The sequence below is a fragment of the Betta splendens genome, chromosome 16 (genome assembly GCF_900634795.4).
Source record: "Betta splendens chromosome 16, fBetSpl5.4, whole genome shotgun sequence".
NCBI lineage: Eukaryota > Metazoa > Chordata > Actinopteri > Anabantiformes > Osphronemidae > Betta > Betta splendens.
The window spans coordinates 11,089,968-11,116,475 of record NC_040896.2 but is presented as its reverse complement, the minus strand read 5'-3'; the positions used below and the strand labels follow the sequence as shown (position 1 = coordinate 11,116,475).

Genomic DNA, 26,508 nt, shown 5'->3' with positions numbered 1-26,508 from the left:
GTGGTTGATTCACTTTGTCGATACGTGTTCTTGATTTTTTTTTTCTTGCAGGAGTGTGTGTGTGTGTGTGTGTGTCTGTCCATAAGCCAGTGTGTATGATTTTGGCCCTCTGTGTCCAGCTCAAGTGCAGCACTGCAGAGGTCTCACATCAGACACTGTTTACCACCAGTCCACTTGTTTTATTTGTCTTGTTTACTCCGGTGTAAGTGCTGCGTTCAAGTGAAGTGGACATTCGGCCTTTTTTTTGTTGTTGTCAGGAAGCCGAGTGTGTGAAGTCACGCACATCACTGACTTTCACGCATCCTCGTTAAACGGCGCTGGTCATTTTCACAGCCGCACGTGAATGGACTTCATCTGATTGGCCTCTCCAGCCGGTGCAGGTAGAAGTGCATGACGTGTTAAACGGGCGTGAGTCGGGGATTTTAGGTCACGTCTGGTGTGCGCTGCTTCGTGCCGCGCGTGCTTCATAACATGCTATCTGGGCCCGGTTGACAGCGGCAGCGTTCGTGCAGGCTGGATGAAGACGGGGCGAGGTAACTGGAGCACAGGCTGGAGCGAGAGGGGGGAGAGTCTGTGAGAGGAGGGGGGTGAGAGAGGGGAGGAGAGGAAGCTGTAAAGTGCATTGATTTTTTCCCCTCCTTCCTCAAACTAATTAAAGTTTTCGCCTGGTTCAGTGATTACCCCACTGCTTACAGAGGCTTTCTCCTGCTGAAGGGCTCTGTGCGCTACCTCTCCCCTCCTCCCCCCCGCCTCCATCCCTGAGATGCCAGCCCCGCCACTTATTTACATAGCTAGGGGAGCTTTACTATGGAATTACAATTAGGAAGCAGCGGGATAGACTTTCTAGTAAAGGCTCATTGCGCGCAGGATGTCAAGTGATTCTTGACTGCCATTGGTTCCGCGCGCTTTCGAGAGGCGTTCACTTAAAATGGGGGCACGTTGTCTCAAGTGTTGCGCTTTCGATCTTTCTGCCCTTTCGATCCCTTCTCGCCGCGGCCCTGCAGAATCCCCACTTCTCCGGTTTTGTTGTGGGTTTGTTTTTGAGCCCGCGCATAAAGGACGAACGAGACAACAAGCAGAGTGAGTTACAAAGCGCTCAGTCGAGCGCATACTAATGCCAAGGCCTCAACCATCGGAGCTTATTGTTCTATTATTAGATGAATTTGTGTTTTGTCTAGGTGACGACAGACATTGAGTTTAGCTCCTGAATACCTGCCTGAGATATCAGGTGCATTTCTATTGAGTCAGACTCATACTCCAGGTTCAGCTCCAGAGAATATATTATTTTGTGATGTCATCTGACACAATATCTTTAGTCCTGAGGGGAAGAGTGCCCTTGAAATGGATGCTAGCTCTTCCAAGTGTTTTATGAACCAAATTCGCTCAAAATTAGACGGAATCTACAGTATATAAATATGTAAGATCTATAAATTCTTACCCTGGTGAATAGCTTAAAATAAAATCTTTAATCCTTACTGTACAGGCTTAACTCACATTAAAAATACTCTAGAGTGTGTTTATCTTTACTCCTGCCTTCCTCAGGGTGTCTGTAGGAGGAGTGTTGAAAAACATGTTTTGCAAAAGAATTAAAGATGGTGGAAAATCTGTCTCGGGGTAAATGGATGTAACTTGAAAGTGGAATGAGAGAATCAATAAAAGAATGTTTTCCTTTGATGCTTCACAGTTCAGGTGTTGTGGTCAAACAGCACAAATGAATAGTAAGAGGCTCAGTCGGACTCGGGGCCCCTTCGCTGATGCATCTGAGCTCCTCGCATTCTATAGATCTGTCCAAAGCAAAGACAAAACAAGGACGTACTGTAATACTGTAGACACATATTAAATGATATTTCATTTCCTGAAGAGTCGGACGAGCCATCGATGGCGCTTCATGGAGATGACTCAAATATACGCCCGGCCCAGGACAGATCAAGATCTTCCCACGCCCCGCGGCGGTTCCGTTTTGTGAACGTGACCCGCGTCTGCTGATGGCGCCATTGATCCGCGGCCCTTTGTGTTTCAGGCCTGCTGAGACTGGAGGAGCTGGTGCGCCGCTTCCTCATCTCCCGGGAGACGCTGTCCATCAGGATGCTGGACGACAACCTGGACCCCACGCCGCTGCTGAAGGAGATCCGCGACGACAAGGTGGCCACCATCATCATCGACGCCAACGCCTCCGTCTCCTACCTCATCCTCAAGAAGGTGAGACGCTCCATGGGCTCCGCGTTCGGTCGCTCCACCGTGACCTCCCGTTTCTAACGGGGCCGTGTGACAGAGGGCTCGCTGTGATTCACGCCGCGGCCTCGGTCACAGTGACTCAGTGTGAAGGCCTCGTCTGCCCTCGTCCAAATGACCCAGCGCCAACCCCGTGATGTAAAAGTCTGATTAACGTATGCTCCCTCTCCCACAGTGTCCCCCAACCGTCTCCCCTCCCTCCCCCTCCCTCCCTGTAACGCACCTTCCATCATCCCCCTCGCACCTAGTGTTGCTTCATCCTATATCCTCCGCTCTCTCTGTCCTGCAGGCATCAGAGCTGGGGATGACATCAGCGTTTTATAAGTACATCCTCACCACCATGGTAAGAGCTTGTTCTTCTTGTTTTTCCCTCCCTCGTTTTCTCTCTCTTTCCTCCTCCTGAGCGGAGAAGTGACAGAGGGCTATAGGGAGCGGGGAGGGAGCGACAGCGGCGTATCTGAGGAGCGAACGCGTCGCATCGGGATGCGACGGAGCAGAGGAGGCCGGCGAGGAGGCGGACGGAGACGGGGTCTGAGGTGAAGGTGGTGACAGGCGTGATGCGCCCTTTTCCTCCCGCCACCCGCCACCTTCTCCCGCTTCCGGTGTTTTCATCTGCCTCTTTGATGCGCTGCCTCCCCTCGCAGCGCTGGAATCGCTGTGTCACTTTTGCGCCGCGCCAGTGCTTCTTCATATTTTTACTCCCCCTCCGCCCTTTGTGCGCGACGCGTTGCTGTGTTTCAGATGCCGCGTCTTGCGGGCGCAGCTCAGGTGTCACCTCCGTCAGCCTCTTCTCCCCCGTACCGTCGTCTGTTTCCTTTTTTCTCCCCATCACAGATTAGATGATACCGCTCCCCGTCCCCTCTCTCTCTCTCTGTATCACACCCTTTCATGCGCAGTATTTTTCCTCGGCGCTTCGCTTTGATACACTGTCAACACTGTCACTCACCTAAAACTTTATTTCTCCCCATCACCCCCCCTCCTCTCTAGGACTTCCCCCTCCTCAGACTGGATGATATAGTGGATGAGCAGTCCAACATTGTGGGCTTCTCCATGTTTAACACCACCCACCCGTTCTACTTGGAGTTCATCAGGAGCCTCAACCTGTCCTGGAGGGAGGGCTGCGACCTGACCTACCCTGGTCCCGCGGTCAGTCAGTCAGTCTCCTGTACACGAGTACTCATACACACATGTGGGAGTCATTTCCAGAGCTTTGTGTGCGTGCCATGTAACATTAAGCTACTCCTCACACTGATTCATTGAGCAGTTAAAGGGATTCAGCTAGCTTTTTGCTTGTATTTAATGGGTATTGATGTATCCATCTGTGTTTCCTCCTCACTGGTTTACTCATTCCTCATCTATTCTCTCTCTCCCTCCTATGTTCCTCACCTCCCTCCCTCCCTTGTTAAACGCTCAATCTGTGCTCATGCCTTGTTCCCTCGTTGCGGCTCCTCCCGTGGCTCCTCGTCCTCCATCGCCATGTTTCCATCCCCCTCTTCCACACCTTTCGTGTTATCTCGCCCCGTTCCACAGCTCTCGTCGGCGCTGATGTTCGATGCGGTGCACGTGGTGGTGGGGGCAGTGAGGGAATTGAACCGCAGCCAGGAAATTGGAGTGAAGCCCCTCAGCTGCACCTCACCTCAGATCTGGCAACATGGGACGAGCCTTATGAACTACCTGCGAATGGTAAATGCTTGACAAATCCTCATGTGATGCATTTACTGTTCATTCAACTGGATGCTGTCATGATCAACATACTGTATGCGCATATGTACATCATAATACATACAAGGTTTGATACAAAGCCACAGTTTATTGAGTGTTTTGGTAAAACATCCAGAATTGTATTTTACATCCTTTATAGCCAGAATCTACTCACTTACTGTATCAACATCATTTAGGATATTGATGTCAAAGCTAAACACATCAGCTGATTTACATAGTTGGTTAAACTGATGTTTATGTATTTTCAACAAATGTAAATCATGAACTGAACATAACTGTATAGCTGTGATTTCCTTTAGGTCGCATAAAGATTTCTCTAACACTTTGATCAAAAACTGAATTCCTCATATTTGTGCTATTATAGTTGTTGATCGATATTGTTTTAAACACAGGGCAGAGTGCATCCAGCATCATCCTCATCTCATTGCATGTAACCTCTGTCTCTTGTTGTTCTTTGTCATCTCCCATCTCCGGTTGTTTGTGTCTTCCTCTCATCGACGACCTGTTGTCAAGGCAGCCTGAGCAGCATATCTCATTGCGCTGCCCCACCGGCCCGACATCTGTCTTTGTTAGTCAGCATCATGGTGTGCTCCATCTTCAGCACCGTGCCATTCATCATAGATCTCGCTAACTGTGCCAGCACCAGGGTTTTGGAGAAGCAGCGCTGGGCTGTGAGGTGCAGTTCTGAGTCTTATTAGGGAGCTGTTGCCTCTGTGCTGCTCCGTGTGAGCCTCTCACTCAGTCACTTTCTCCTAGTTGATAGCAAACTGATGGTTCTTGTCTAGTTTTAGACATTTCATCTGTCTCTCTTACTGGTTCTATTACCCTCTCCTTCCTCCTAGTCACTGCTAGACTCTGATTATCTTGTTATAACACATAGTATGAAGGAGGATGTTCGGTCTTATTGTACATGGATGTCTGGATGTTAATATCCATATCTCATTGTTTGCACCTTCACACTCCCTTTGCTTCACCTTCACACCTCACTCTGTCCGTGTGCCTGCCAGGTGGAGTACGATGGTCTGACAGGGCGCGTGGAGTTCAACAGCAAAGGTCAGAGGACCAACTACACCCTGCGGATCCTGGAGAAACACAGAGGAGGCCATAAAGAGGTCAGGAGGCACCTGTTGTAATGCAGCGGTCAGGTCGCGTTGCTCATAGGCTCTAGGTTAGTTACAGGTCACTGGTGTGACTTCACAGCGCCGCGGGCAGCGTTTAACTCCGAGGTCGGCCTCGTCACAGACTCCCCTGATGGTCCCAAAGGCCCGTCTCACGCGTTTGACCTAACGGCACAGTGGTGCAGCCCACAGTCTGAACTGGGTCATGTAATAGCAGCAAATGTGTGCTAACATTTGTTTTATCTGAAGGCTACGAGAATACATTAGCCGCCTGCACAGTCAATCAGCGGAATTGCAAATGATTGCTAAACTTTCCAGCAGTGATTGAATGAATGATGAATATTACGCTGTATGTTCCCGTCAGACATTCTCCTGCCTCCAGTTTGTTTCTCCTTCGCCACAGCTGGATGCAGGCCTAATGATTTCTGAACTGGAAATTAAATTTTATTACCACTTGACTAATTTCCTTCTCGTGGCTTTAAACTATTGCATTTATTTGTCTACGCGTAAAGGAAACTGTAGGATGTTACCACCTTATACTGTTGTTAATCGAACCATTGTTTACACCATTACAGCCTGCAGCTGTAGTAAAACGCAAAAATTGAGTGATAAATCTGTGATTTTTGTGGCCAGAAGTTGCAATTACTGGATATCTGTGAGTACAAGTTTAACAATGGAGGGTCTCACTTACTTGCTCAGCAATATCTAGTTTCTAAAGCCGCTGCAAACTCCCGGTCATACCAGAGCAGTTCACACTGGAGCTGCAAAATCCCTTTTATTGCCAGGATCATTTTTAGGGGAAATCTTGTTTTCTTGCAAAGGTTACTTGTCGTGGGTTTTTGGGCCTCTGGTCTGTTGTCTGCTGGTTACAAACCTACTGTATGGAAATTTGTTGGGGGTAGTTTAGACCTTGTGAAACCTGAAATAAAATGCCCGCTGAGCCACTGAGGTGTTTAGGAGCAATCTGGGACATTATTCTGAAAGGGAGAAGGGAAACAAAACCTGCATGTTGAAGTCACGTGGTTCCAGGTCCAGTCTGAGGCGACAGCGTTGCAGGTCGTTGAGCAGAGGAAACTCTTCTCTTACTTAAAACTGCATGTCTGCCTGGACTTTACTATAGGTCATCTGCCTTTTATGTTAACACTAAATGCCATCTGATAACTGCACTAAAACCTAGGCGTTAACGTGGTGGGAGAGTATGGTCGGATAATTAACTTCTTCACTCTGCCCACCTCTGCACGGCGGCACCCAGCCGCTAGGCAGACTGCGGCGGTTCAGAGAGAAGGGACCGGTCTTAAATGTCAGGGCAGGATAAAGAGAGTTATTGAAAAACACAGTGATTCTGTCTGAGGAGCCATTACCTCTCCTGTGACCTATTGAAAGATGTACAGTAATATCTTCTAAAGGAATGCCTCTGAGAGCTGCGGCTCCACCTCTACACACTGCTTAGGTCATAATCACACACTTATGTACCTAAGTGACTTTACTGTCTTCATAAAATGGAAATATGCGAGCTGTTTTAATGCAATTTAAGAAAGGTGTTAGTAAAAAGAAAATAGATGCAGCAATGAAGCTCCTGACAATGAAGGCTTTTCATTATCGCCTCCGCCAACTTGTCCAAGCTCATTGCTCTGCTTGTAAACATCCGTTTGTTTTTCATTGCAGGCATGTACAGCACGGCTCCAGTGGGAACAATTAATTCCCTGCCAATATACAGTATATAACAGTATGTAGAGCGAGACATGCAGAGACGCATCCGCTGCGTATGTGCTACAGATGTTTGGCTCCTGCAAAAACAGTGAAAGAGTTGCAGTGAAGTCAGGCTCCAACGCTGCGTTATTTATCCCACAGCGGTCATTGATTTTCTCTTGCATTCTGGCAGATTGGGATCTGGTTCTCCAACAACACCCTGGTAATGAACTCCACGAGTCTGGATATTAACGTCTCAGAGACCCTGGCGAACAAGACCCTCATTGTTACCACCATTCTGGTAAGAGTGCACCTACTGCCGCTCGGACCCGACTCCACTGACGCTGATGTTCATGTCGTTGCACGGAGAGGGAGACGCGACGCTAAATTAACACGGGGCAAAAACCCTGGTCCGCAGAAAACACCACCTCGTGGTTTCCACATGAGTAATGTCACATCAGGAAATCAATAAGCATTATGCACAATGCTGCTCCATCATTTTCAAGTTAGATTAGATGTGAAAAAGGCCTGATACAGACAGTCCTCTGCATCACAGTGTATTATTTTATAAGAGGATTCTGACAGTCCTGTACATGAGGCAGCAAACATTTTAAATCAAGCATCCTTTAAACTGTCAGTGAAGTAGAATGAAGTCCAACAAAGGCTTCCACGTTCATTTCATGTTTTGTGTTTGCATTGGCTTCCATTATGTTTGAGTCTCTTGGGAACATGCGGTAAATAGTTTGATATTTTGGGAAATACGCTTATTTAATGTGCTTTGCTGGCACGAGTTAAATTAAAAGATCAATACGTCTTGCATCCATAAGGTAAATATGAAGCTGCAGCCGGTCAACCTATTGTAGCTTCATATTTAATGAACAGCGCTACAGCGGTATTGATCTTTACATCTAACTTGGCCAGAAAGCAAATAAGCATATTCACTTAACTATTTCCAAACCATTTAATCTATTATTGAGAAAACCGTTAATGTTCGTAAGAGACGGAGCTCCGTTGAACAAAGAGCCGCTCGTCCCTTCAGCCCGGACCTGCTCCTGTGTCTCCCACGCTCAGGAAAACCCGTATGTGATGCGCAAAGACAACTACCAGGACTTCCAGGGCAACGACCAGTACGAGGGCTTCTGTGTGGACATGCTGAGGGAGCTGGCAGACATCCTGAAATTCTCCTTCAAGATCAAGCTGGTGGACGACGGGCTGTACGGGGCTCCGGAGCCCAACGGCTCCTGGACCGGCATGGTTGGAGAGCTAATCAACAGGGTGAGTGGCAGCAGTCGGCCTCCCCTGCTCGCAGCGCCGGGCAGATACATACATAAATAAAGATGCTCAAGTCTTCCAGCCAGTGACTCTACAAACAGAATCTCGACAGACACACACACACATGCACACTCACACTGTACCCTCAAAACATATCTTCTGTTACTTCCCATGTCTCAAATTGCCCTCAGTGGGGAGTAAGTCTCTTATCTAGGACAAAAGCTGACTTGAGAATTCCCCAAAAGACAGTGGCAGCATTGCCTAAAATTGTCTGTGGCATCTTTTCACACAATAAACCGCCCTGGTGCCGGCCCGCCTCCATCCTCCTTCCCCTTGTCCAAGCCTAGTGTGCCTCTGACTGTCACTCTGGTTGAAACAGGCTAATGAGACTCCCTCTCTGCTTAATTACCATGCGGTATACTTCAATTACCAGACTGTGGTCCCTGAGTGGGGCCCGCTGCATTGGTGCTCCCCCAGCTCTGCACACTTCCTCTCCCTCGCTGCCCTCCCCACTGCCTGATCACTCAGCTCTAATTAGTGGCCCATGTTCATCAATTAGCTTTTAATGGAAGAGATGGAGGGGAAGCAGAGCGACCAGAGACCTGCGGGGTTTTATACAGGTGGAAAGACCAGCCACCCAGTGCCTACTTGCAATTAGCCTCATTTGGACGTGGATAATGGGTGCGTGTCAGAGGGGGAGAGACAGAGTGCACCTCCGTTCCACATGCATTTTCGAAGGAATGATAGAACTTTTAAATTGTCGAAAAGCATTTCATAAAAACGGAGCTCTCCTAAGCCCGGTGCGTCATCGGGCGCCTTCGTATTTTTGCACACGTACCTGACTGCTCATTGTTTTTTTGTGCGTATCCTCCTCTCCTACCTCTATCTTTCTCCCTGTCTCGCTATTCTCTGTCGGTCTATTGTCAATCTTGCAGAAGGCAGATCTGGCTGTGGCAGGCTTCACCATTACATCAGAGAGAGAGAAGGTTATTGACTTCTCCAAGCCCTTCATGACCCTGGGGATCAGCATCTTGTACAGAGTTCAGCTGGTGAGGACGCTGTTTAGGGCTGTAAGGTGCACACTGGCTGATAATAACTGCAGCTCTTGTTTTGGATTTCAATCCTTTTTGTTTGCACTGCTTCAAGATGACTGTGTGAAACTGAAGACAATGCCCTACACTCGTAAGACGGCACTTAGGGAATCAAAGCGCTTATTGCATAATAGTTGATCTCATCTGCAGCAGCTGGGGATCGTGTGCTGCACCTACTGTGTCTGCGCTGAAATTTATAGGCGTAATTTAAACTGTTCAATAAGTCAGTGCTGTGTAACTGGGAAGCAGTGGCAGCTTTACATTGCTAATGAGGTTTTGGGGGAAAGCCAAGAATTCTTCAGCAGCAGCCATTGTGAAATGGTAAAACGTTTATGGATTGTAGCATTAGCACTGCAGACTTACAATCAGAGTTCAGTGAGAGCCACTGCCCTCCTGTGGTGCAGAATGGGCCATGACACCTTCCTGTTTGTCTGTCTGTCTGGTCTGTTCGGACCAGGGTCGGAAGCCGGGCTACTTCTCCTTCCTGGATCCCTTCTCCCCTGCCGTCTGGCTCTTCATGCTGCTCGCCTACCTGGCTGTCAGCTGCGTGCTCTTCCTGGCTGCAAGGTCAGTGCATTACATCAGCCAGTGTACCAGGAAAGGGCTGGCAACAAAAAGCCCCCATTTAGCAAATTAAATCAAAAGCCATCAAAGAGTTAATAATCAGACACAGAACTTTATACGGTATATGCAAGATTAAACTTAGATTTATACGTTTGTTTGTTTCACTGCACCTGTGCTTCCTCACCAGGCTGAGCCCCTACGAGTGGTACAACCCTCACCCTTGTCTCCGGGAGCGCAGGGACATGCTGGAGAACCAGTACACCCTGGGGAACAGCCTTTGGTTTCCTGTGGGAGGCTTCATGCAGCAGGGGTCGGAGATAATGCCCCGAGCTCTGTCCACCCGATGCGTTAGTGGGGTCTGGTAGGTTTCTGAATAAAAGCCCTCGGATCAATCCATCGGTAGAATGTTTGCTATTAGTTACGCAAAACAGCGCAGGTTGACAAGCAACTTGTTAAAATTAAAATTTGTGTTCAACTTACGATGAAACTGTCATAATACCATATGCAACAGTATAATAGTGAAGCCTCCACTGTGAATCAAATGAAAACAAATGATACGTGACAATAAAATATTTGAAGGTTACAGACATTTCATTCAGAGGTTCTAAGGATTAGTTTTGCTGTTGAGAAATGTTTCGCTGTGTGTCGTTTTGTGCAATTAAAAATTTTGACGCAGACTTTTATGTTACAGCCAGAGACAACAACAATAATAATAGTGACCCTGTATATTAGGCACAGTTATCTCGTGTAGCTCTTCTTCATGCGCCAGTGTTTTGTGCTAAGCTCACAGAAATACCAGCCTGATGATATTCCTGTGGCAACACAGTGACCGTGAAACAGACGTGCTGACATAGAAGTAATAATCGCTAAGAGGTAGGAAGATAAAAGGTGGATGAAGACAGGAAGAACAAATTACACTGAGTTGAGCAAGATATGGTTTATTATTAAACACAGTGGGAACGTGATGTCCTGGGAAACTTCGACCAAGGTCAGGAGAGTCCAAGGTCGTGGGTGCACACGACAAGCAGCTCTATCTGGTAGAGATGGAGAACAACATAACTATTTTATCTACAAGCACAAAAGTCTTTTTCATCAGGATGGTGGACTTCGTACAAAGTGCAGTAAACACAACAAAAGGAAAACGGAACAACATTTTGTAACTCGGTCCAAGTATCGTCCGTGATGCTGAGATCAGGTCTCTGTGGGGGCCTCGCCATCTGTTGTACTGGAGGAACCCTGGTTCAGTCTACTGTATGCTGCAAAGTAAATGTTTGAAGACACTGAAAAAATGCATCATTGATGGTACAGTATTATGTGGTGGATAAAATATAAAAGTCTAGGATGGTGAAGACTTTTTTTGACGTCCGCAATAAAGGAGCCCCCGTGGTTTGTCGCAGGTGGGCGTTCACCCTGATCATCATCTCCTCCTACACCGCCAACCTGGCCGCCTTCCTGACGGTGCAGAGGATGGAGGCCCCCATCGAGTCTCCGGACGACCTGGCCGACCAGACCAACATTGAGTACGGCACCATCCATGGCGGCAGCACCATGACCTTCTTCATGGTAGGGGGGCAGGATGGTGTCAATACGTTCATCTGTCGTCTTTTTATTGCAGTTGGATTAACCTTGGGATGTGACAACTTCCTGAATTGCCTTGATCGCATTCATTTTTCATAAAGTTCTGGCTCCGGTGTGATTTAGCGCCGCGTCTCCGTCTTTATGGCGGCGCCTGGAGTGAATGGCAGCCCTCGTGCCGCCTGCTATATATCTGAGTTCCTCTGCTGCCTTTATGGCTGTTTGTGTTCCTGCTAAGTGGCTGACTGCCTGTGGTTGCTTACGAGGGCTCTTACAGCATCTGCGTTGGCATCTGTTTTCGTTAGCGTGTGTATTTTGCCTTTGTGTGTTTGCTCGTGGGAGTGTGTGTAGGTACGATATATGTGTTTGTGTGTGTGCAGGGACCTTGTGTGCATGCGTTTGTCCGTATAGAGGTCGTGGTGCATTCTGTTTGCCTACGTACTGTACGCTGGTTCCAGCACTGGCTACAGTACATTACCCCATTCAGCGCCTGATCCCTCGCGTACCAACAATACGCGCCCACGTTATTCCACACAGGCGCCAGACTCTGAACTCTTTCCCTTTCTTTTCATACACAATACGCGGAGATAAGACATGTAATTGTAGACTTTAAAGACTTAATCCTGTTTAGGAGCTTGCCATATTGTGATAAGTGCTGAACCACCTCCTGTGTGCTGATCTACCTCCATCTGTTTGAAAGATGATGCATCAGCTACGCCACGAGCGAGTAATCTGTAGCCTCGATTCACCTTTGCTTCTCTCCCTCCTCTCCTCTGTGTTCAGCCCGCGTTTGCTATTGATGTTTTACACTGGATTTTCTGTTCTACGTCTGCTTACCTCCCCTGTTTATCTACTATGCATCTCTGTCTCTCTCACTCTTTCTTTCATTTATATCACGCTCTATTTGATTTCTGCTTCAAAGACGGATGATAGTGCAGCTCGAACACAACTCTGCACCCGTTGCCGGGCTCCCATTCTTGTTTTGTCTTTCCTCTGCAGAATTCTCGGTACCAGACCTACCAGCGCATGTGGAACTACATGAACTCTAAGCAGCCCAGCGTGTTCGTGAAAAGCACAGAGGAGGGCATCGCGCGCGTAGTCAACTCCAAATACGCTTTCCTGATGGAGAGCACCATGAATGAGTACCACCGCGGCCTCAACTGTAACCTCACACAGATAGGAGGCCTGCTGGACACCAAAGGCTACGGCATCGGCATGCCACTGGGTAATAACACCGCACCTTTGCTTCTCAAAGCACAAACAAACCTGGTCACCTTTAAGTTTCGCTCCTGATATTTAAATACTGTAGCATTCTGGGAGGAAATATGTCTGAGTGGAGAAATAACAGCGACACATTTACTTAAATGTAAGTAGACGTATGTAAGTAGATTAGAAGTAGTAGTAAATGTAAGCATCATAATTGTGGGTTGTATAAATATATTAACTCAACATGTAGTTTTAAAGTTGCATGATTTTAAGAGTCTGAAAGGTTTAGTATTGATTTTGAGCTTGCGTCGAGTCTTTGGATTTAAGGCTGCACGTAGCCCCTAGAATTAAAAGGTCACAGAAGGTCACACAAAAATATGGCTGTCAGATATAGCTGTCACGTCTTTATTGCACTTATCAGATCAATAAGTAGCTTAGCAACCAGCCCCCGAAGATTACTGCTGCATGATTTTATAGTTGTTGTGCCACAGCTTGTAAAAAAACATCAGCAGAACAATAGCCGCTGCTTTAATTAATGGTTAGAAATATCCGCTCGCGTCGTGTAGGAGCAGCCGCTCGCAGCTGTCGGTGTTTTTGAACTTTAATGTAAATCAGCAGTTGCGTGTAGGTTCTGACACACGTTTTAGCTTCTTCATTCATTAAACACACAAGACCCAAGAAGATGAAGTGCAGCGCAGCTTGTTCACAAGTGGAATGTGATTATGTTATTTTAAAATGGGAAAACAATGAGATTCACAAGACGGAGTGCAAATTATAAGACATGAACCGCAACTGCAGGGAACAAAAAGAATGAGCAAATCTGAAGTAAATGTTTTGATATGAAAGTTAAGATGAGAACAGTTCAAGTGCAATATCGGTTATTTGAAGGCATTCCACAGATTTATTACGTCTGAAAACACAAAATGACATCAACACGTTGCATATTTAGTGCCTGAAAGTAAAAACGTTACCTCTAATTCTTAAACTCTGGGTTGATTTATTTTAGTGGAGCTGGAGTGTTGAGACTGTAAAATAGTCAAGGACACGATTATTAGTCTGAGAGCCGTCTCCAGTGGAGAGTGGAGTAGGTCACCTCCATCTCCAGTGACCCTTTTGAGGAACAGAGTGGGTACTGGTGAACGGTTGCAGTCTACATAAATGTTGGCTGAGGCTCTGGCAAACTGTGAGCGGCCGTTCCAGCAGAGGGTCGAGGTGTTTCGACATCAGTCATGAGCAGGAATCCTGGATGTAAAACTCAAAAAGCTCATCAGCACAATGAATGAAAGCTCATTAACTCTCAGTGGGAGCGGCAGAAACACCTGCATGAGATCAATTATGCCAAAAAGACACATGTAGTTGTACTGATTTGTGAGCGATTAGATCAGAAAGTGTCTGTACGTGGCTGATTTATTTTTTATCTCGGGGATTAGTACATTTTTCAAGTGGAATTAATGAACAAGCAGTTAATTGCTTTTCCACACACGTCCGGCTCCTCTGAAGCCTCTCTTAGCGCGTAGACGTGGCGTCACTGAATCACAGGGATCTGTTCTCATGAAAAGGAATGAAAAGGACACAAAGTGTGATGTGACTGATGAAAGGTGTGGAGCGAGATGAAACGGAGCTACTGTACAGCGCGAGGAGGGCTGGAGCTAAGACGCCGTATATTCTAAAGGAAGAGGGGAGACCGAGCTCAGCTTAAAGCCATAATTTGATACTTTTCCTTTTACAGTGTTGAAAAGCATGATTTTATCACAATAATTGCCCAGAGAACAAAACACATGGCTACAATTCACATAGAGCGCGTCAGAAACACAGTGTAGGAGCTGAAGTTCACTCCGGGGGCAGGAGACGCTTATGAAGCTACAGGTTCATGGTCAGTGCTGCAATAAAGAAAAGTATTATTTTGAAATGGTTTATTGTGGTGAGGGACCATCAGCTCCTCCCAGAGCATAAGCGCCAGAACAGATGTGATTTACACAGGGAGCGCAGCAGCGGCAGCTGCTTTTGGGAAACTCAAACAGGTAATTGTGTTGGTTTCTATGATTTCCACAACACAATGTCAGCAGCGTTTAGGGACAGAGGTCGCTGACGGCACGCGGTCCGATAACGCAGAGAACGGGTCCTTTAAGGCTTTTCTTCCTCCCCGGCTTTATCTGCTTCATAACGTGCTCTGTTTGCGTCTGACCAGCAGCTGCACCGCTGGCTTCGTCTGGATGTAATCTCGCTCTTTATCTCCCGCTAATCCTCTCTTTATTCTCAAAATGAGACCATTCATAGACATCTCCAGGCTACGGCGGCGCTTCCTTCTCTGATTCCTCCTCTTTTTCTTTTTTTTTTTCTCCCAGTTACACTTTCCTCATTTTGTGTTGTTTCTGATATAATCCTCTTTCCGGTTTGGGCGCTCGTCACTGCACCTTTTCTGTTGGGCGCCGCCCGCTCTTATCCCGCTTTCCCGTCCTTCGCCAGGATCTCCGTTTCGAGACGAGATAACGCTGGCCATCCTCCAGCTGCAGGAGAATAACCGGCTGGAGATACTGAAGAGGAGGTGGTGGGAAGGAGGGCAGTGTCCCAAAGAGGAGGACCACCGTGCCAAAGGTCAGTCGCTCTGAGCCGCCTCCGGCCTCGGCTTCTCTCCGTCCCCTGTAGTCTCCTCACTCTTCCACCGTCCGGCTAATAGCTAATGCCCAACCTAATGTTCCCGTGAAGGGCGCTGCACGCAATCTAATTTCCCAAATGCCTTTTGTTTGTCTCCCGTGGTTTGTAATGGATGTTTTATTAGAGCCGGTGTGTCTGTTTTGCCTGTGTTAAATGTGCATATGTGAGGGTTCCAAATCTGAGTTTAAATCACGAAGACAAGGAGAATGCCTCGTGACTCCGGTGAGATGACAGTCAGGTCTAAAGCCTCATTTACATGGCAGCAAATTAAACTTTATTGCGTCGTCGAGCCTCGTGTGGATCACGATGATGCAGGTTTTCATGCAGCCGTTGTAAATGGAGCCCTTTATATGATTCTAATTGAAAAGGCTCTACTGTTTTTTTTTCTTTCAGTAACTTAACACTATTTCTCAAGGTTACGTGTCCTTATTATTGAGAATATTTTCCTTTTTGTAATTTATTACTGTGGCCGTCTTTTGTTAAGAATAAAATTACAACAACTGAAGCTGCGGTAAATGTTATAGTTTCAAATTTTGCTCTAGCCCCAAAACTACTACTACACTTTCCATACTGCAGTAACATCCACAGCATTTAGGCCTGAGGTTCGATGACGTAGCACGGATGCTGCGATTCCTGAACTGTAAAGCGCTGCTTGTTACAGTTCACGAGAGCCGGGCGCGCTGTTAACCAGCTGTCCCGTCCTGTTCCGATAACGACGGCGATCCGTTCTCCGCTCTCGCCCAAATGACAGCTGGGAAGAGCTCCAGCATCCCCGCGACCCTCGCAAGGTTAAACGGGTGATGAGTGAGATGACGCTCTCGTCTCACTCTTGGCAAGACGGCAGTCGGCCCGTTTTCCAAACTCATAATTTATTCCTCGAACGCGGCACGAGGCCTCGCTGTGTGTTGACATCTGCCACCTGTGACCCGCTCCCAGGTCTGGGCATGGAGAACATCGGTGGCATCTTCGTGGTGCTGATCTGCGGCCTCATCATCGCCGTGTTCGTGGCCATCATGGAGTTCGTGTGGTCGACGCGCCGCTCGGCAGAGACAGATGAGGTATGCCCCCATACCTGCCCTCGCCGACCCCACAGACACACCCCAGTAGGTTCCCATGGCAACCCGCCAGCCCTTTTAATTACGTTGTTGTTTGTGTGTGTGTGTGCGTGAGCGAGTGCCCGTAGATTCCTCTCAGCTTCTGACTCCATCTGTGTGTCTGCGCATCTTAGGCCCTGTGTGGTTCACGTATGTGCATGTGGGATGGGGGGAATGTGGAAGTGAAGCGCTGTAGCACCTAAACACTGAGCAGCAGCAGAGTAGAGGGCGTGACCTCACCCCGCATGTCCTGCCTGTTTTTTTAGTGTCTGCTGTTCTTAAGTAAGTGTTCGTGAGCTAATGCCGACGGTACGAATAAGCAATATTGAGAAATGCCAATATTTGCTTGCATAAAGAAGTAGTGTGATCTTTTTTCCCTGGCATTAAATGTCCCGATGTGTCTTCTTTTACATGCCTCACATGTTCGCTGGTACTCCTCGTTCCCATCCTTGGACCGCTTCCCACCTCATCTCCCCGTGTCCGTCACTCAAACGCGCGCCTGCTCTCATTCGGCCCCATCAGTGTCTGTTCTCCGATAACGAGTACTGTTTCTGTTTATGTGAGCACACGACCTTTTCTATTATGAGTCGAATGAGAATGCTTGTCTGTGGTTGGACGCCGATGCGCTCTGTTTGCAGTGGTCTTGCTGTTGGAATGACCTGGCAGATCTATGGGTGTGTGCCGTGTGTGGCTCCGTACATGTGCAGGCCTGCCTGTGTGTCCATAGTGCCATGATGAAGTGCCCATAAACTAAGCAACATTCAGCTGTTGTGTGTGTTGGAACTGTAATAACTTTCTCTACTCCTTGCATATTCTCCCATCTCTGTCCGTCTCCTCATCCTTCCCTGTCACCTCCTCATTCTCCTTTCATCCTTGTCGCCTTGCTTCTCCTGGGCCTTTTTTTTACCCTGCCTCACTGTGTTCCCACCTCTTTACTTTGCGTTCTTGTGTTTTTTTTATTCACGTACTGCCTCACTGTCTTGTTCCGCCGCCTGCCTACGTTGTGTCCGTGGCCCCCTTCCTACCTTTCCTTCCTCCCTTCTTTCCTCTCTCCTCGCTGTCCTTCCTCCAGGTGTCTGTCTGTCAGGAAATGATCACAGAGTTCCGAAACGCCGTCTCCTGTAAGAAGAGCGCGCGCATGCGGCGCCGCCGGCCCCTGGGCGGCTCGCTGGCCCTGCGGCACCCCGCCCGCGTGGCCCTGGGGGCCCCGCGGCCCCTGCGCCTGGTCAGGGAGATGCGCCTCAGCAACGGCAAGCTCTACAGCGGCGCGGGGCCCCTGACGGGCGGCGCGGGGGGCGCGGGGCCCCCGGAGCTGGGCCCCGGGCCGCAGCGGCTCCTGGACGACCCGCTGGGGGCCAACGCCGCCCCGCCGCCGCCGCCGGCCCCCACCCCCGTGATGCTGCCGGCACGCAGCTGCGCCCACGTGAGGATCTGCCAGGAATGCCGGCGCATCCAGAGCCTGAGGTCCGGCTCCACCAGGATCCCGCCGTCGTCGGCGCCGCTGCCCCGGCTGCCGCCGCCCCCGCCGCCGTCCTCGTCCAACACGGACAGCGAGGGCGGCGCGGGCGCCAGCCCGAGGCGGCTGCATCACAGCCCCCCGCCCCACGCCCCCAGACCCATCCCACCCCCACAGAGCGGCACCAACTCGGACCTGATGGGGGACCAGGACTGAAGGCGACCGGGCGCCGCGGGTGAACGGAGGCCGGGGAACGTTTGTGCCGCTTCTGTCCACAGGCGGAATCCATCAGTGCAAAAAGGGACGGCGGGAAGCTGTGGCGACGTTCACAAAGAGAGAGCGAACTGGAAATAAACGCGCTTTCCTCTCCAGTTGAGCACGGAGCCTCAGACACAGACCTGGACACGGACACAGGCTTGTGTAATCAGCTGGGAGTGGAAATGCACATGATGGCTCCCCTTTTCTTTCCTCCCCCCTCTCACTTTACTTTTGGCTTTTAGGGGACTGAACTCCTTCCACTGACACTTGGAAGCCAACTGCCCCTCGAGTAAAAGAGCCTTGTTGAAGGACATACTACATGTGTATGCCACTAAAAAAACAAAACTAAAAGACTTCCAGAGAATTATTTCCTGTAGTTTCTTTCTTTTTGCTGTCTTTGTTTTGTTCCCATTGTTCTAAGTGCGAGTTAAATACAGACTACATGTGACAATATGGTGGATTATAGCATATTAAGAAACTTGACCGTGGCTCTTTGTTGAGTTTTGTGTCCCTCCCTGCGCCCCACAGCTGCTTTTAGACGGTGGTTTCAAGGGAACATGATGCAAACCGTAGCAGGAGGAGGCTGTCGGCCGGCCTTTCTTTACGCTGTGTGCTTCCTGTACAGCAAACGCGGCTGTAACTACTCACAGTGGGGGAAAAGCATGTGCACAGCAACAGCGGCCGCCTCCTAATGTCGGATAATCACACGGCCGCGAAACGAGGAGGGAGCGCGGGCGAGAGGCTTTGAAATGTGGAATTAATGTCCCTCGTTATCCCGGGCAACGCCTGCCGAGCTTTTATTTCCCTTTTCACCTCTGTTCACACAGTGTGTAAGAGACGGGGAGGGAAGAGAGAGGAACAGAGACGGACGGAGGGGGAGGAACGCGGCAGAATCTGAATGAGAAATCCTCAACTGAACTCCTTCCATTATTAGATCTGTCCTGATCTGTTAATTCTGGGCATCTTTTAAGGGGCTTGTTAATGTGCCAGGAAGCTGTAGCTGCAGCTTCTTAGCGTCTCCCTGCTAAACACGCAGACTTGGCCAACGGCAGCAGAGGCTCCTGCCAGAGTGATAGACTCAACACAGCCTTGTCAATACTGTCTCAAGCTTTTGATCGTTTAATTACTCCCCGCGGTGGCAGGGGACTCGTTCAGGGGGGGGGGCTGACCCGCGGATGAATGGATCGGGCTCAGATACGTGATTTTCCATTCCGGCTGCGTAGCGAACGCGGCGCCTCTCACATCTGTTCACATCATTACGCCGCTGATCTGAACAGCAGAGCGAGGCTGCGTTTACCTGTAGCGCGCGCGCTTCATGTGACGATTGAGCCGAATCGAACGCTCAAAGGCCCTCGTTCCGGTTTTGTCTCGTCGTCAGTAAAACCATGAGTTAATCTGTCCAGTAAGTAGCTGCACGCTGATCATCCTGATTTCACTCAACTCCAACGTGCAGCACTGTGGCGCCGGCCAGAAACGCTGTCCAGCAGCTTAATCTGGACGTGGTGGAATGTTTGCTAAAGCCACGACGCTCAACAAACAAGCAGCCGAGCTACAAACACTGATGTGACCTTTCCACTGGACCGATCACAAACATGCTGTTACATAAAAAATGAATAAATAAAAACGGAGCACCGTCATCGAATCAGCTGCCGGACACCTGTCATCCTATCTACGCTATGAATCACTGGAGGTGTTTGCATATTAATAATGTTTATGATCAAAAATAGCAGCAATACTGAGAAACGTCTGAATGGTGGAGTAGAAGTAATATGGAGATATTTTTACTAAAGTACAGTATGATAGAGCTGTTGAACTGTCCTCACACAACAACTGTAATGAAATACTTTCTGTTGGTTTCTGATCTTTAATACCCAGCGTACATGTACTGTATCGGTCCCAGGATGATGATGTGTTTTCCTTTGACTCATCAGTGACTCACGGTTTATCGGACTTGTTTCCTAATCAGTTGCTAAAGTACTGTACTTGTATTTCCTGCAGCATGAATCACCACTTACTGAAACAGGGAGTGGTTCGATTCACAGCCTGTGCTGTATTTAGTCGGATTCCACTATTCATAAAATACTCTCTGGTTTGGAGTGTTTAAGGAAATGATCACATACAAGATTCAGGAGTCGGCTGATGAAATGTTTTCAGTGTGTGATGCTAGCGAAATCGCTTTATCTTGTTCAGTCCTTTCATATTTGCGGCTCCTTTCATGGCTTGATTTCCTGACAGCAGCTTATGAATGTAATTTATTTCAGCAGCGACTTCTCACTTTTCTAAACCTCACTATTTCCTGCTGTTGTGGCCACATCAGTGCGCGTTCGTACCCGTTTGACCCCGGTGTGCGTCCCATCGGCCCCGTCGCTCCACCGCTGCAGGTCTCCTGCGGCTGTGACGGAGGAGGCTTCTGGCTCATCCATATTCAGCCGCGTGAGCCAACGCGCAGACCCGCCGCTTTGTTCCATTGCAGCCTCTTACGACACGCAGGCGGTGCAGCATCACGCGTTAAACGCAGATTCGTCATCGCTCTGCTCCAGTTTCAGCAGGAAACGGGCCCGGGTTCCACTCTGCATCTCCATCCACCAAACGCTGACAGGACAACAGGAGCCCAGTCATCGCTACCAAACAAAAACACACCGTCCTCACTCCCGACTTCCCCTGTTGTCTAAGGATTGTGGACCCCACAGTTCTGTTTGTTTTGTCTTGTGCGCACAGACTCGCTCCAGCGTTGAACCACATTAGCTGCACGGCGCTTTGCTGTGGAGAGGAAACGAGGACGAACACGGAGCGGAAGGGAGGGTCACAAAACTAATCAGCTGAGGTGCCTCGCAGTCACTCAGCAAAACAAAGCTTTTTGTTTATTTTTCTGTTCTTTTCTTTGATATTTTTTCATATTTCTATACAAGTGCTCAATGGATTGTTAAAACTGACGATTAATATTATGATTCAAGTGTTGTTATTATTCCTGTTGAGGAGCAGGAGGTTTAATGGAGTGCTTGTGGGTGGGGGACGGGAGGCGATGATGGGGATGAAGGTGCCATGATGTTGAGATCGCCCTGTTGTTCAAACCTATAGACACAAACTTGTTTTGGAATAAAAATATTCAAAGAGTCCCGGGTGTCTTCCCTGTTCATGATCATTTAATGATTAAAATACTTTTTACTGCTGAAGGTGAATGAGGCTCGTGTTCATCTACAGTTTCCAGCGGCGGCTCACCTCGGAGGAGCAGCACAGCCCTCAGCAGGCGGACGCGGGTAAATTCAAGTTCAGCACAGCGTGACATGAAGGTTTAGTGAGGGGGGAGTGTGTGTGTGTGTGTGTGTGTGGGGGGGGTTCCCTCATCACTGAACAGAGCTCAACGAATGCATCTGAACGTCCATGTTTTTATTTAGGAATGGGTCTTTGTTCCTCTTTTATGGTTTGTGGTAAAGAGAACTTAGCCCTGTGACTCTATTTCACGTGACTCAGCTGGAGTTAACAGTGTCTCGTATGTGTTGCAGAAACTGGAGGTTTAGACTCGCATACAGAGGGCAGATTCCAAAACATTTGCTGCTAACTGTACTGTACTGTACTGTGTATTTTCCAGATTTGTGAGAACCAGGCAGGTCCGGGTGAGAAACACCTTGTCATGACGTACTTAAAGCGATACTTCACCGCTAAAAAGAAAGATGTGTTGTAAATATTTTACATTTTATCAGAAAAAATGTGCAACAACATTTAACATTGATGGTCTTTGTCCAGAGAAAACAGGGTAAGTAATACTATGTGTTACTGATTTCCCCCATTGAAAATCAGTAAAGTCTTCCTTAAACGAGCATTAAGGGTCGTCTCCTGTCACTTCTGTTATAAGATCTAACGTTCATCTATTTGAACGTTAGATTTTAATTTAATCCTCAGGTTGTATCTTGTCATGCCTCCATCCTTGGTGGAGCTGTAAATTGATTAAACCCACATTAGGCTTTGAGGAATGTTTTGCTCTGCTCCCTAAGGTTTCTGCCTCTGAAGGTTGATTGTGGGTCGGCTGCCATCGATGTGAACGTTCTCCACTTTCCCACGTGAGTTTCCCTTTAGGACCTATTGACTATGTAAAGAGCAAATGCATGGTCACTTTATTGTTGATGCATGCAAAGGTATGTTTTTACTATGATATGCCCAGACAGGGGAAGTCAGTCTGCTGTTTATCTGTTTATCATGACTGTTTATCACGACAGGAAGCGTCAATGACGCATATTCATCAGTAGCTGATCTATTAATAAATACAGCTCAGGACAGCAGACTGATGATTAATTCTTTCAGCGTATTTAATAGAAACAATTTGTGAAGAGGAGGAGACTAATTTATTATTATTATTCACGACACATTGAAACAAATAGATCTGTGACAACACAACACAAAAAACTAATCAAAAATGTGACAGAGTAATCTGGAGGCAGCTCCCACCTCTCACGTCTCCTCGTCTAGTTTATAGTCGTCTCACAGAAACACCTGTTTCATATAAAAAAAAAACAGTAATAGTGGGAAGTGAAATAAATTAGAAATGCATGCAATATTTAGAAAAAATGGAAAGAAACCACCTGCAGACACTGCGTCATCCTCATGTCTGCGTAAAGCAAGGCAGCGTTATTAGTTTAGGCTTCACACCTTTTTATACAGTTAAAATCTGTTGTAATAATGGGCAACAACAGGCTTTAAAACTAACAGATCAGTATGATGTTGGTGAATGCTTTTTTAAATAACTCACAAATCCAATAACGATGAACTCAAGCTGATGCTTAATGAATGCTTTGAGAATTCCTTACTTTCAGAAAAATAAATTTCAAATCGGTAAACTTTACTTTTACTTACAGTAGAATATAAAACAACAACTGATTGTAAATGCATGTACAGGAAACTCAGAATTTGCACAGAGGTAACAGAGGACTGAAAAAAGAAGACAAAAAAAGGAACAGGAACATGACGGTTATAAAAACGTTGGTCTGTAAGTAAAAGTAGCACAGGTTCCCCTGTCTGTGAAGCTGGTCTGGGTTGATAAAATAGGGGAAGCTCAAATTCTGCTGTCGCTCAGTTTTCAACACCAGATTCAGATTTGCAGAGTTGCAAATGTCTGTTGCTTATTTTATCACAATTCAGGTTTTGTTTAATCAGTAAAATAAATAGTGAAAATAAGAACTAGTTGCACCGTAACGTAGAACTCCCTGAGCCAGAAAGAACTTACTGCACAACCAGGATTAACAGAGGAAAAGGTGTATCAATGCGATGGTTCACAAGAAACAGGGAAAAGCAAACAGTTGGTGCTGTAAAGATTTGTTGTTGTTATGAGTGTTTAACTTTCCTGCAACAAGAAAACTTTTCTCTGAAATACAACGAATTTGATGTAAAAATGCAGAACTTTATTAACAAACAAAGCATTCGGTGACCTCTGTCCACTCCCACATTTCTTCATCAACCATTAAGGTTCACTGTGAACTTTTAAACAAGCTGAATTTAAAGGAAAAACACAAAAAGCTAATAAAAGACAACACCACCCACGATCGCTTCCAGAAAATGCTGTCAGACAGTGACTATTAGCAGCTACCAGTAATGATATGCATCGTTACTACAGTATGGACAGAGGGCAGACATCAGCAGTGACCAGCCACACGCTGCAAAACGGGCCCAACGCAGGAACGTATGGGGTACGAAAGACCCGGTCACAACTGGACTTAAACAGTTCCCTGAAACTGGCTCCCTGAGCTGTTGTTCTCAAGCAGGTCCATGACAGCAGAACCCTCAGGTTTGAACCTGACACTTAACAGAGCCGCGGTCGGACCATGGACCTTCTGTGTAACACAGTGTTGTTGCAGCTACGTGGGCCGCTGGTGCTGAAACACGAGCCCTGCGTAGGTGACGTCCTGGCTCACGGCGCCTGCGTGTTGGTGTCTGGATGGAGATGCGGAACCTCTGGGAGTTTTCAGCTTGACTTGAGAGTAAACCACGTCCTGTGAGAACATTAAAATGAGCTGAGCGCTACAGCAACTGAGGCCTTTTGAGCTTGGAAGCGGAGACGCTGCTCACCTCGCGCCTGGGGGCGTCCACGGCCGCACTCCTGGGATCTGAAAGACAAATGAGCTTTATTGATGGGAACTGAAGAAACAATACAGATAAAATCGATAGTTTGGGGAAAACCTAAGAGGAAACTGATTGTGTACTCACTAGCGGCGCAACGTCTGACTGAGGAACCACATCTGGAAAAAAAGAGAATAATAAAAGAGTAAAATAATAAAAGAGACTATTAATAAAAGAGTATAATAATAAAAGAGAATAATAATAAAAGAGTATAATAATAAAAGAGACTATTAATAAAAGAGTATAATAATAAAAGAGAATAATAATAAAAGAGATAAGCAGTTTACAAGTGACTGGAAAATGTACCTGCTCAACTTACTGTAAAAACAAGCAGAACGTGTTATTTATGTATTGATACTGTACATTGCCTACTTTTAACATGTACCGCATGTTTGACCCACCTGATGAAGGTGAGGTAAGCTATGGCTGCCAGGACCGCTACCAGCAGCACCACAGCGACCGTCGAGTGGATCACGGCTGACGACGGCTGGAAGCTCTGAGCTGAAGACGACACGAGAGCGATGAAGTTCAGGCTGACGCACCGCGGAGTAAACGACACACAGGCAGAGAAAAGCTCCCCTTTGTGTTCGTGTGAGGCTTGAAGACTCTGAAGACTGTCCACTTCAGCTTGGCCACAGTTTGTGCAACAGAATTATAGAATTACCTCGAACAATGAGGTTGATCGTTCTGTGAAAGACACCAGTAGGATAGGCTGTAACTCTGCAGGTGTAGGTGCCTTCATCCGTCATTGTGACATTTTTAATCCTGAGTGAAAATCCACTGATCTCCACCCTGTCCCTCAGAGGTGATTTAGAAATGTTCAGTCCAAGATTGGGATTAAAAACTAAAATTCTGTAGCTGTGATTCGATTTTGGATTCATGTGATCCCACTGAACTTGACTGATTTTGATATTTGGATCCTCCTTCTCACATGGCAGGATGACATCACCTCCAACGTGTCCAGTCACAGGCGAGGCCTCTGAGGCTGCTGGGGAGCAAGACGACGGGACGTGAGTAACATCTGTATCATTTCAGAAATATAATTAATTTGAGGCATAGTATCTCACCGGGAAGTAATGTGATGCAAACCAGGGTCAGTAGAGATTCACAATGTTTCATGGTAGTTTATAGCTGCAGATGGATAAAATAACAAATGCCTTATGATCTTACGTGTACTATATAAAATATTACTATTTTATGACAGTGTGACAACTGTAGTACTAGTAGTAGAAAGAGCAGTAAACTTACCGCAGACTGTTTTTCAGTTTCTGCACCAGCCCAAAAAAAAACACTGCAAACATTCCCTGCAGTTGTGAAGTTTCAGTAAAAGTTGACTTACTGTACGAGGAACAAAGTCAGACACTGATCATCAGCAGCTTCATTATCTGCTACCGAACGTCACTGGGAGGAGACTGGACTAGAAGCGGGCAGAAACGCACACAGTGGTCTCATTAATAATGACCTGAACAGAGACGGGAGTAAAAGCATGACTGTGACAGGACACGCGTTACCAGGCGTTGCTCTTCATTCGTCCACCGCTGAACAGCGCCCTCGTGTGGGCAAACGGCGGTAACGCATTTAACCGAGACTGCCGTACTTACTGTACATTAAACTTGCATTTAAAAATTTAAAATTTTCAGTTTTTTAAACAAATAGAGTTTAGTGGTCAGTCAGAGCAACGCTGACTCATCGTGGATTTAGAGCGTCGTTAGAAACTGGGGATTCATTATTGTGCAACTCCCAATTCAATTCTCACTTAATGCTGCAGCTCAGTCTTTGATGGGACAACATGCAGAGTTAAACAGGGAATCGTTCTTCTGGTGAGCAAGGCAGTCAGCCATCGCGATTATCTGCGATTCTTATCTGCTCGCAGGAAGACTAACGGCGGAAGCTGCAGCAGCTCGTTGCTCAGATCGTATCTCCACGTGCAAACAGCGCAGCTCGGCTCACTTGACAGCGATGCAGGAAAACGCCAGCGTTTTACGAACCAAAGGGGCGAGCGGCACGACGGCGCATTAATCCGAGGACTTACACCGGTGACCTGTGTCAGGCCTCCAGAAGGAAGCGGAGTCAGGATAATTATCTCCACCAATCAGAGCCCCTGGCCGGATCAGCCCCACGTGGCCAGCGGGGTAATCAAGTCAGGGATGCGGAGCTCGGCGTGTTGCCTGCATGCGAATTGCTGGTCTACGGGGAAAAAGACGGCAACGGGCACCGCTGTGCATTCTGAGCTCGTAGCGCAGACTCAGGACGCCAGAAGGTTTCCGCACCGGAGACACGAGCAACGAGCGGTGAATGTTTAGTACAACGGGCCGGTTTTCAGCGTGTACACTTGTGTATTACTGTATATAGTACACGGCTCTCTGGAGTGAACTGACTCAAGTACGTACTTCAGACAGTAAATATTTTTCCTTTTATATTATTGATGGGCTAATATACTGTAATACAATAATACAACACTGCCGGGG

The 26,508-nt window shown here is 47.5% G+C and overlaps 2 protein-coding genes across 12 annotated transcripts in view; one reads left to right on the top strand and one right to left on the bottom strand.

Annotated features, from left to right (window-relative positions):
* grik5 (glutamate receptor, ionotropic, kainate 5) overlaps positions 1-21,047 on the top strand; it is a 65,728-nt gene extending 44,681 nt beyond the window's left edge. For 4 of the 6 annotated variants that reach the window (XM_029128314.3, XM_029128315.3, XM_029128313.3 and 1 more), the window contains 15 exons: positions 2,021-2,199; positions 2,522-2,575; positions 3,220-3,378; positions 3,763-3,915; positions 4,962-5,066; positions 6,955-7,062; positions 7,833-8,036; positions 8,969-9,082; positions 9,582-9,691; positions 9,876-10,049; positions 11,086-11,251; positions 12,263-12,488; positions 14,936-15,064; positions 16,061-16,227; positions 17,291-21,047. In XM_029128314.3, the coding sequence (XP_028984147.1) occupies positions 2,021-2,199; positions 2,522-2,575; positions 3,220-3,378; positions 3,763-3,915; positions 4,962-5,066; positions 6,955-7,062; positions 7,833-8,036; positions 8,969-9,082; positions 9,582-9,691; positions 9,876-10,049; positions 11,086-11,251; positions 12,263-12,488; positions 14,936-15,064; positions 16,061-16,227; positions 17,291-17,890 (2,648 nt within the window). In that variant the 3' untranslated portion in view covers positions 17,891-21,047. Of the gene's footprint in view, positions 1-2,020; positions 2,200-2,521; positions 2,576-3,219; positions 3,379-3,762; positions 3,916-4,961; positions 5,067-6,954; positions 7,063-7,832; positions 8,037-8,968; positions 9,083-9,581; positions 9,692-9,875; positions 10,050-11,085; positions 11,252-12,262; positions 12,489-14,935; positions 15,065-16,060; positions 16,228-16,740; positions 16,778-17,290 lie in introns of all 6 variants that reach the window. The other 2 variants (XM_055503187.1, XM_029128317.3) reach the window with 2 other exon arrangements.
* Positions 21,048-21,950: 903 nt separating this feature from the next.
* LOC114843309 (T-cell immunoreceptor with Ig and ITIM domains-like) lies at positions 21,951-25,920 on the bottom strand. 6 transcript variants are annotated; one of them, XM_029129739.3, is made up of 7 exons: positions 25,289-25,920; positions 25,108-25,171; positions 24,705-25,025; positions 24,442-24,541; positions 24,128-24,159; positions 23,990-24,027; positions 21,951-23,913 (listed from the first exon to the last, which is right to left on the bottom strand). In XM_029129739.3, the coding sequence occupies exons 2-7, from the start codon at positions 25,157-25,159 to the stop codon at positions 23,779-23,781; spliced, it is 678 nt and encodes a 225-aa protein (XP_028985572.1). In that variant the 5' UTR covers positions 25,160-25,171; positions 25,289-25,920; the 3' UTR covers positions 21,951-23,778. The 6 variants fall into 6 exon arrangements, with proteins under 6 accessions (XP_028985572.1, XP_055359253.1, XP_055359254.1 ...); XM_055503278.1 differs by having other exon boundaries at positions 24,705-25,028; positions 25,380-25,920; XM_055503279.1 differs by having other exon boundaries at positions 25,380-25,920.
* Between the last annotated feature and the right edge of the window lie 588 nt (positions 25,921-26,508).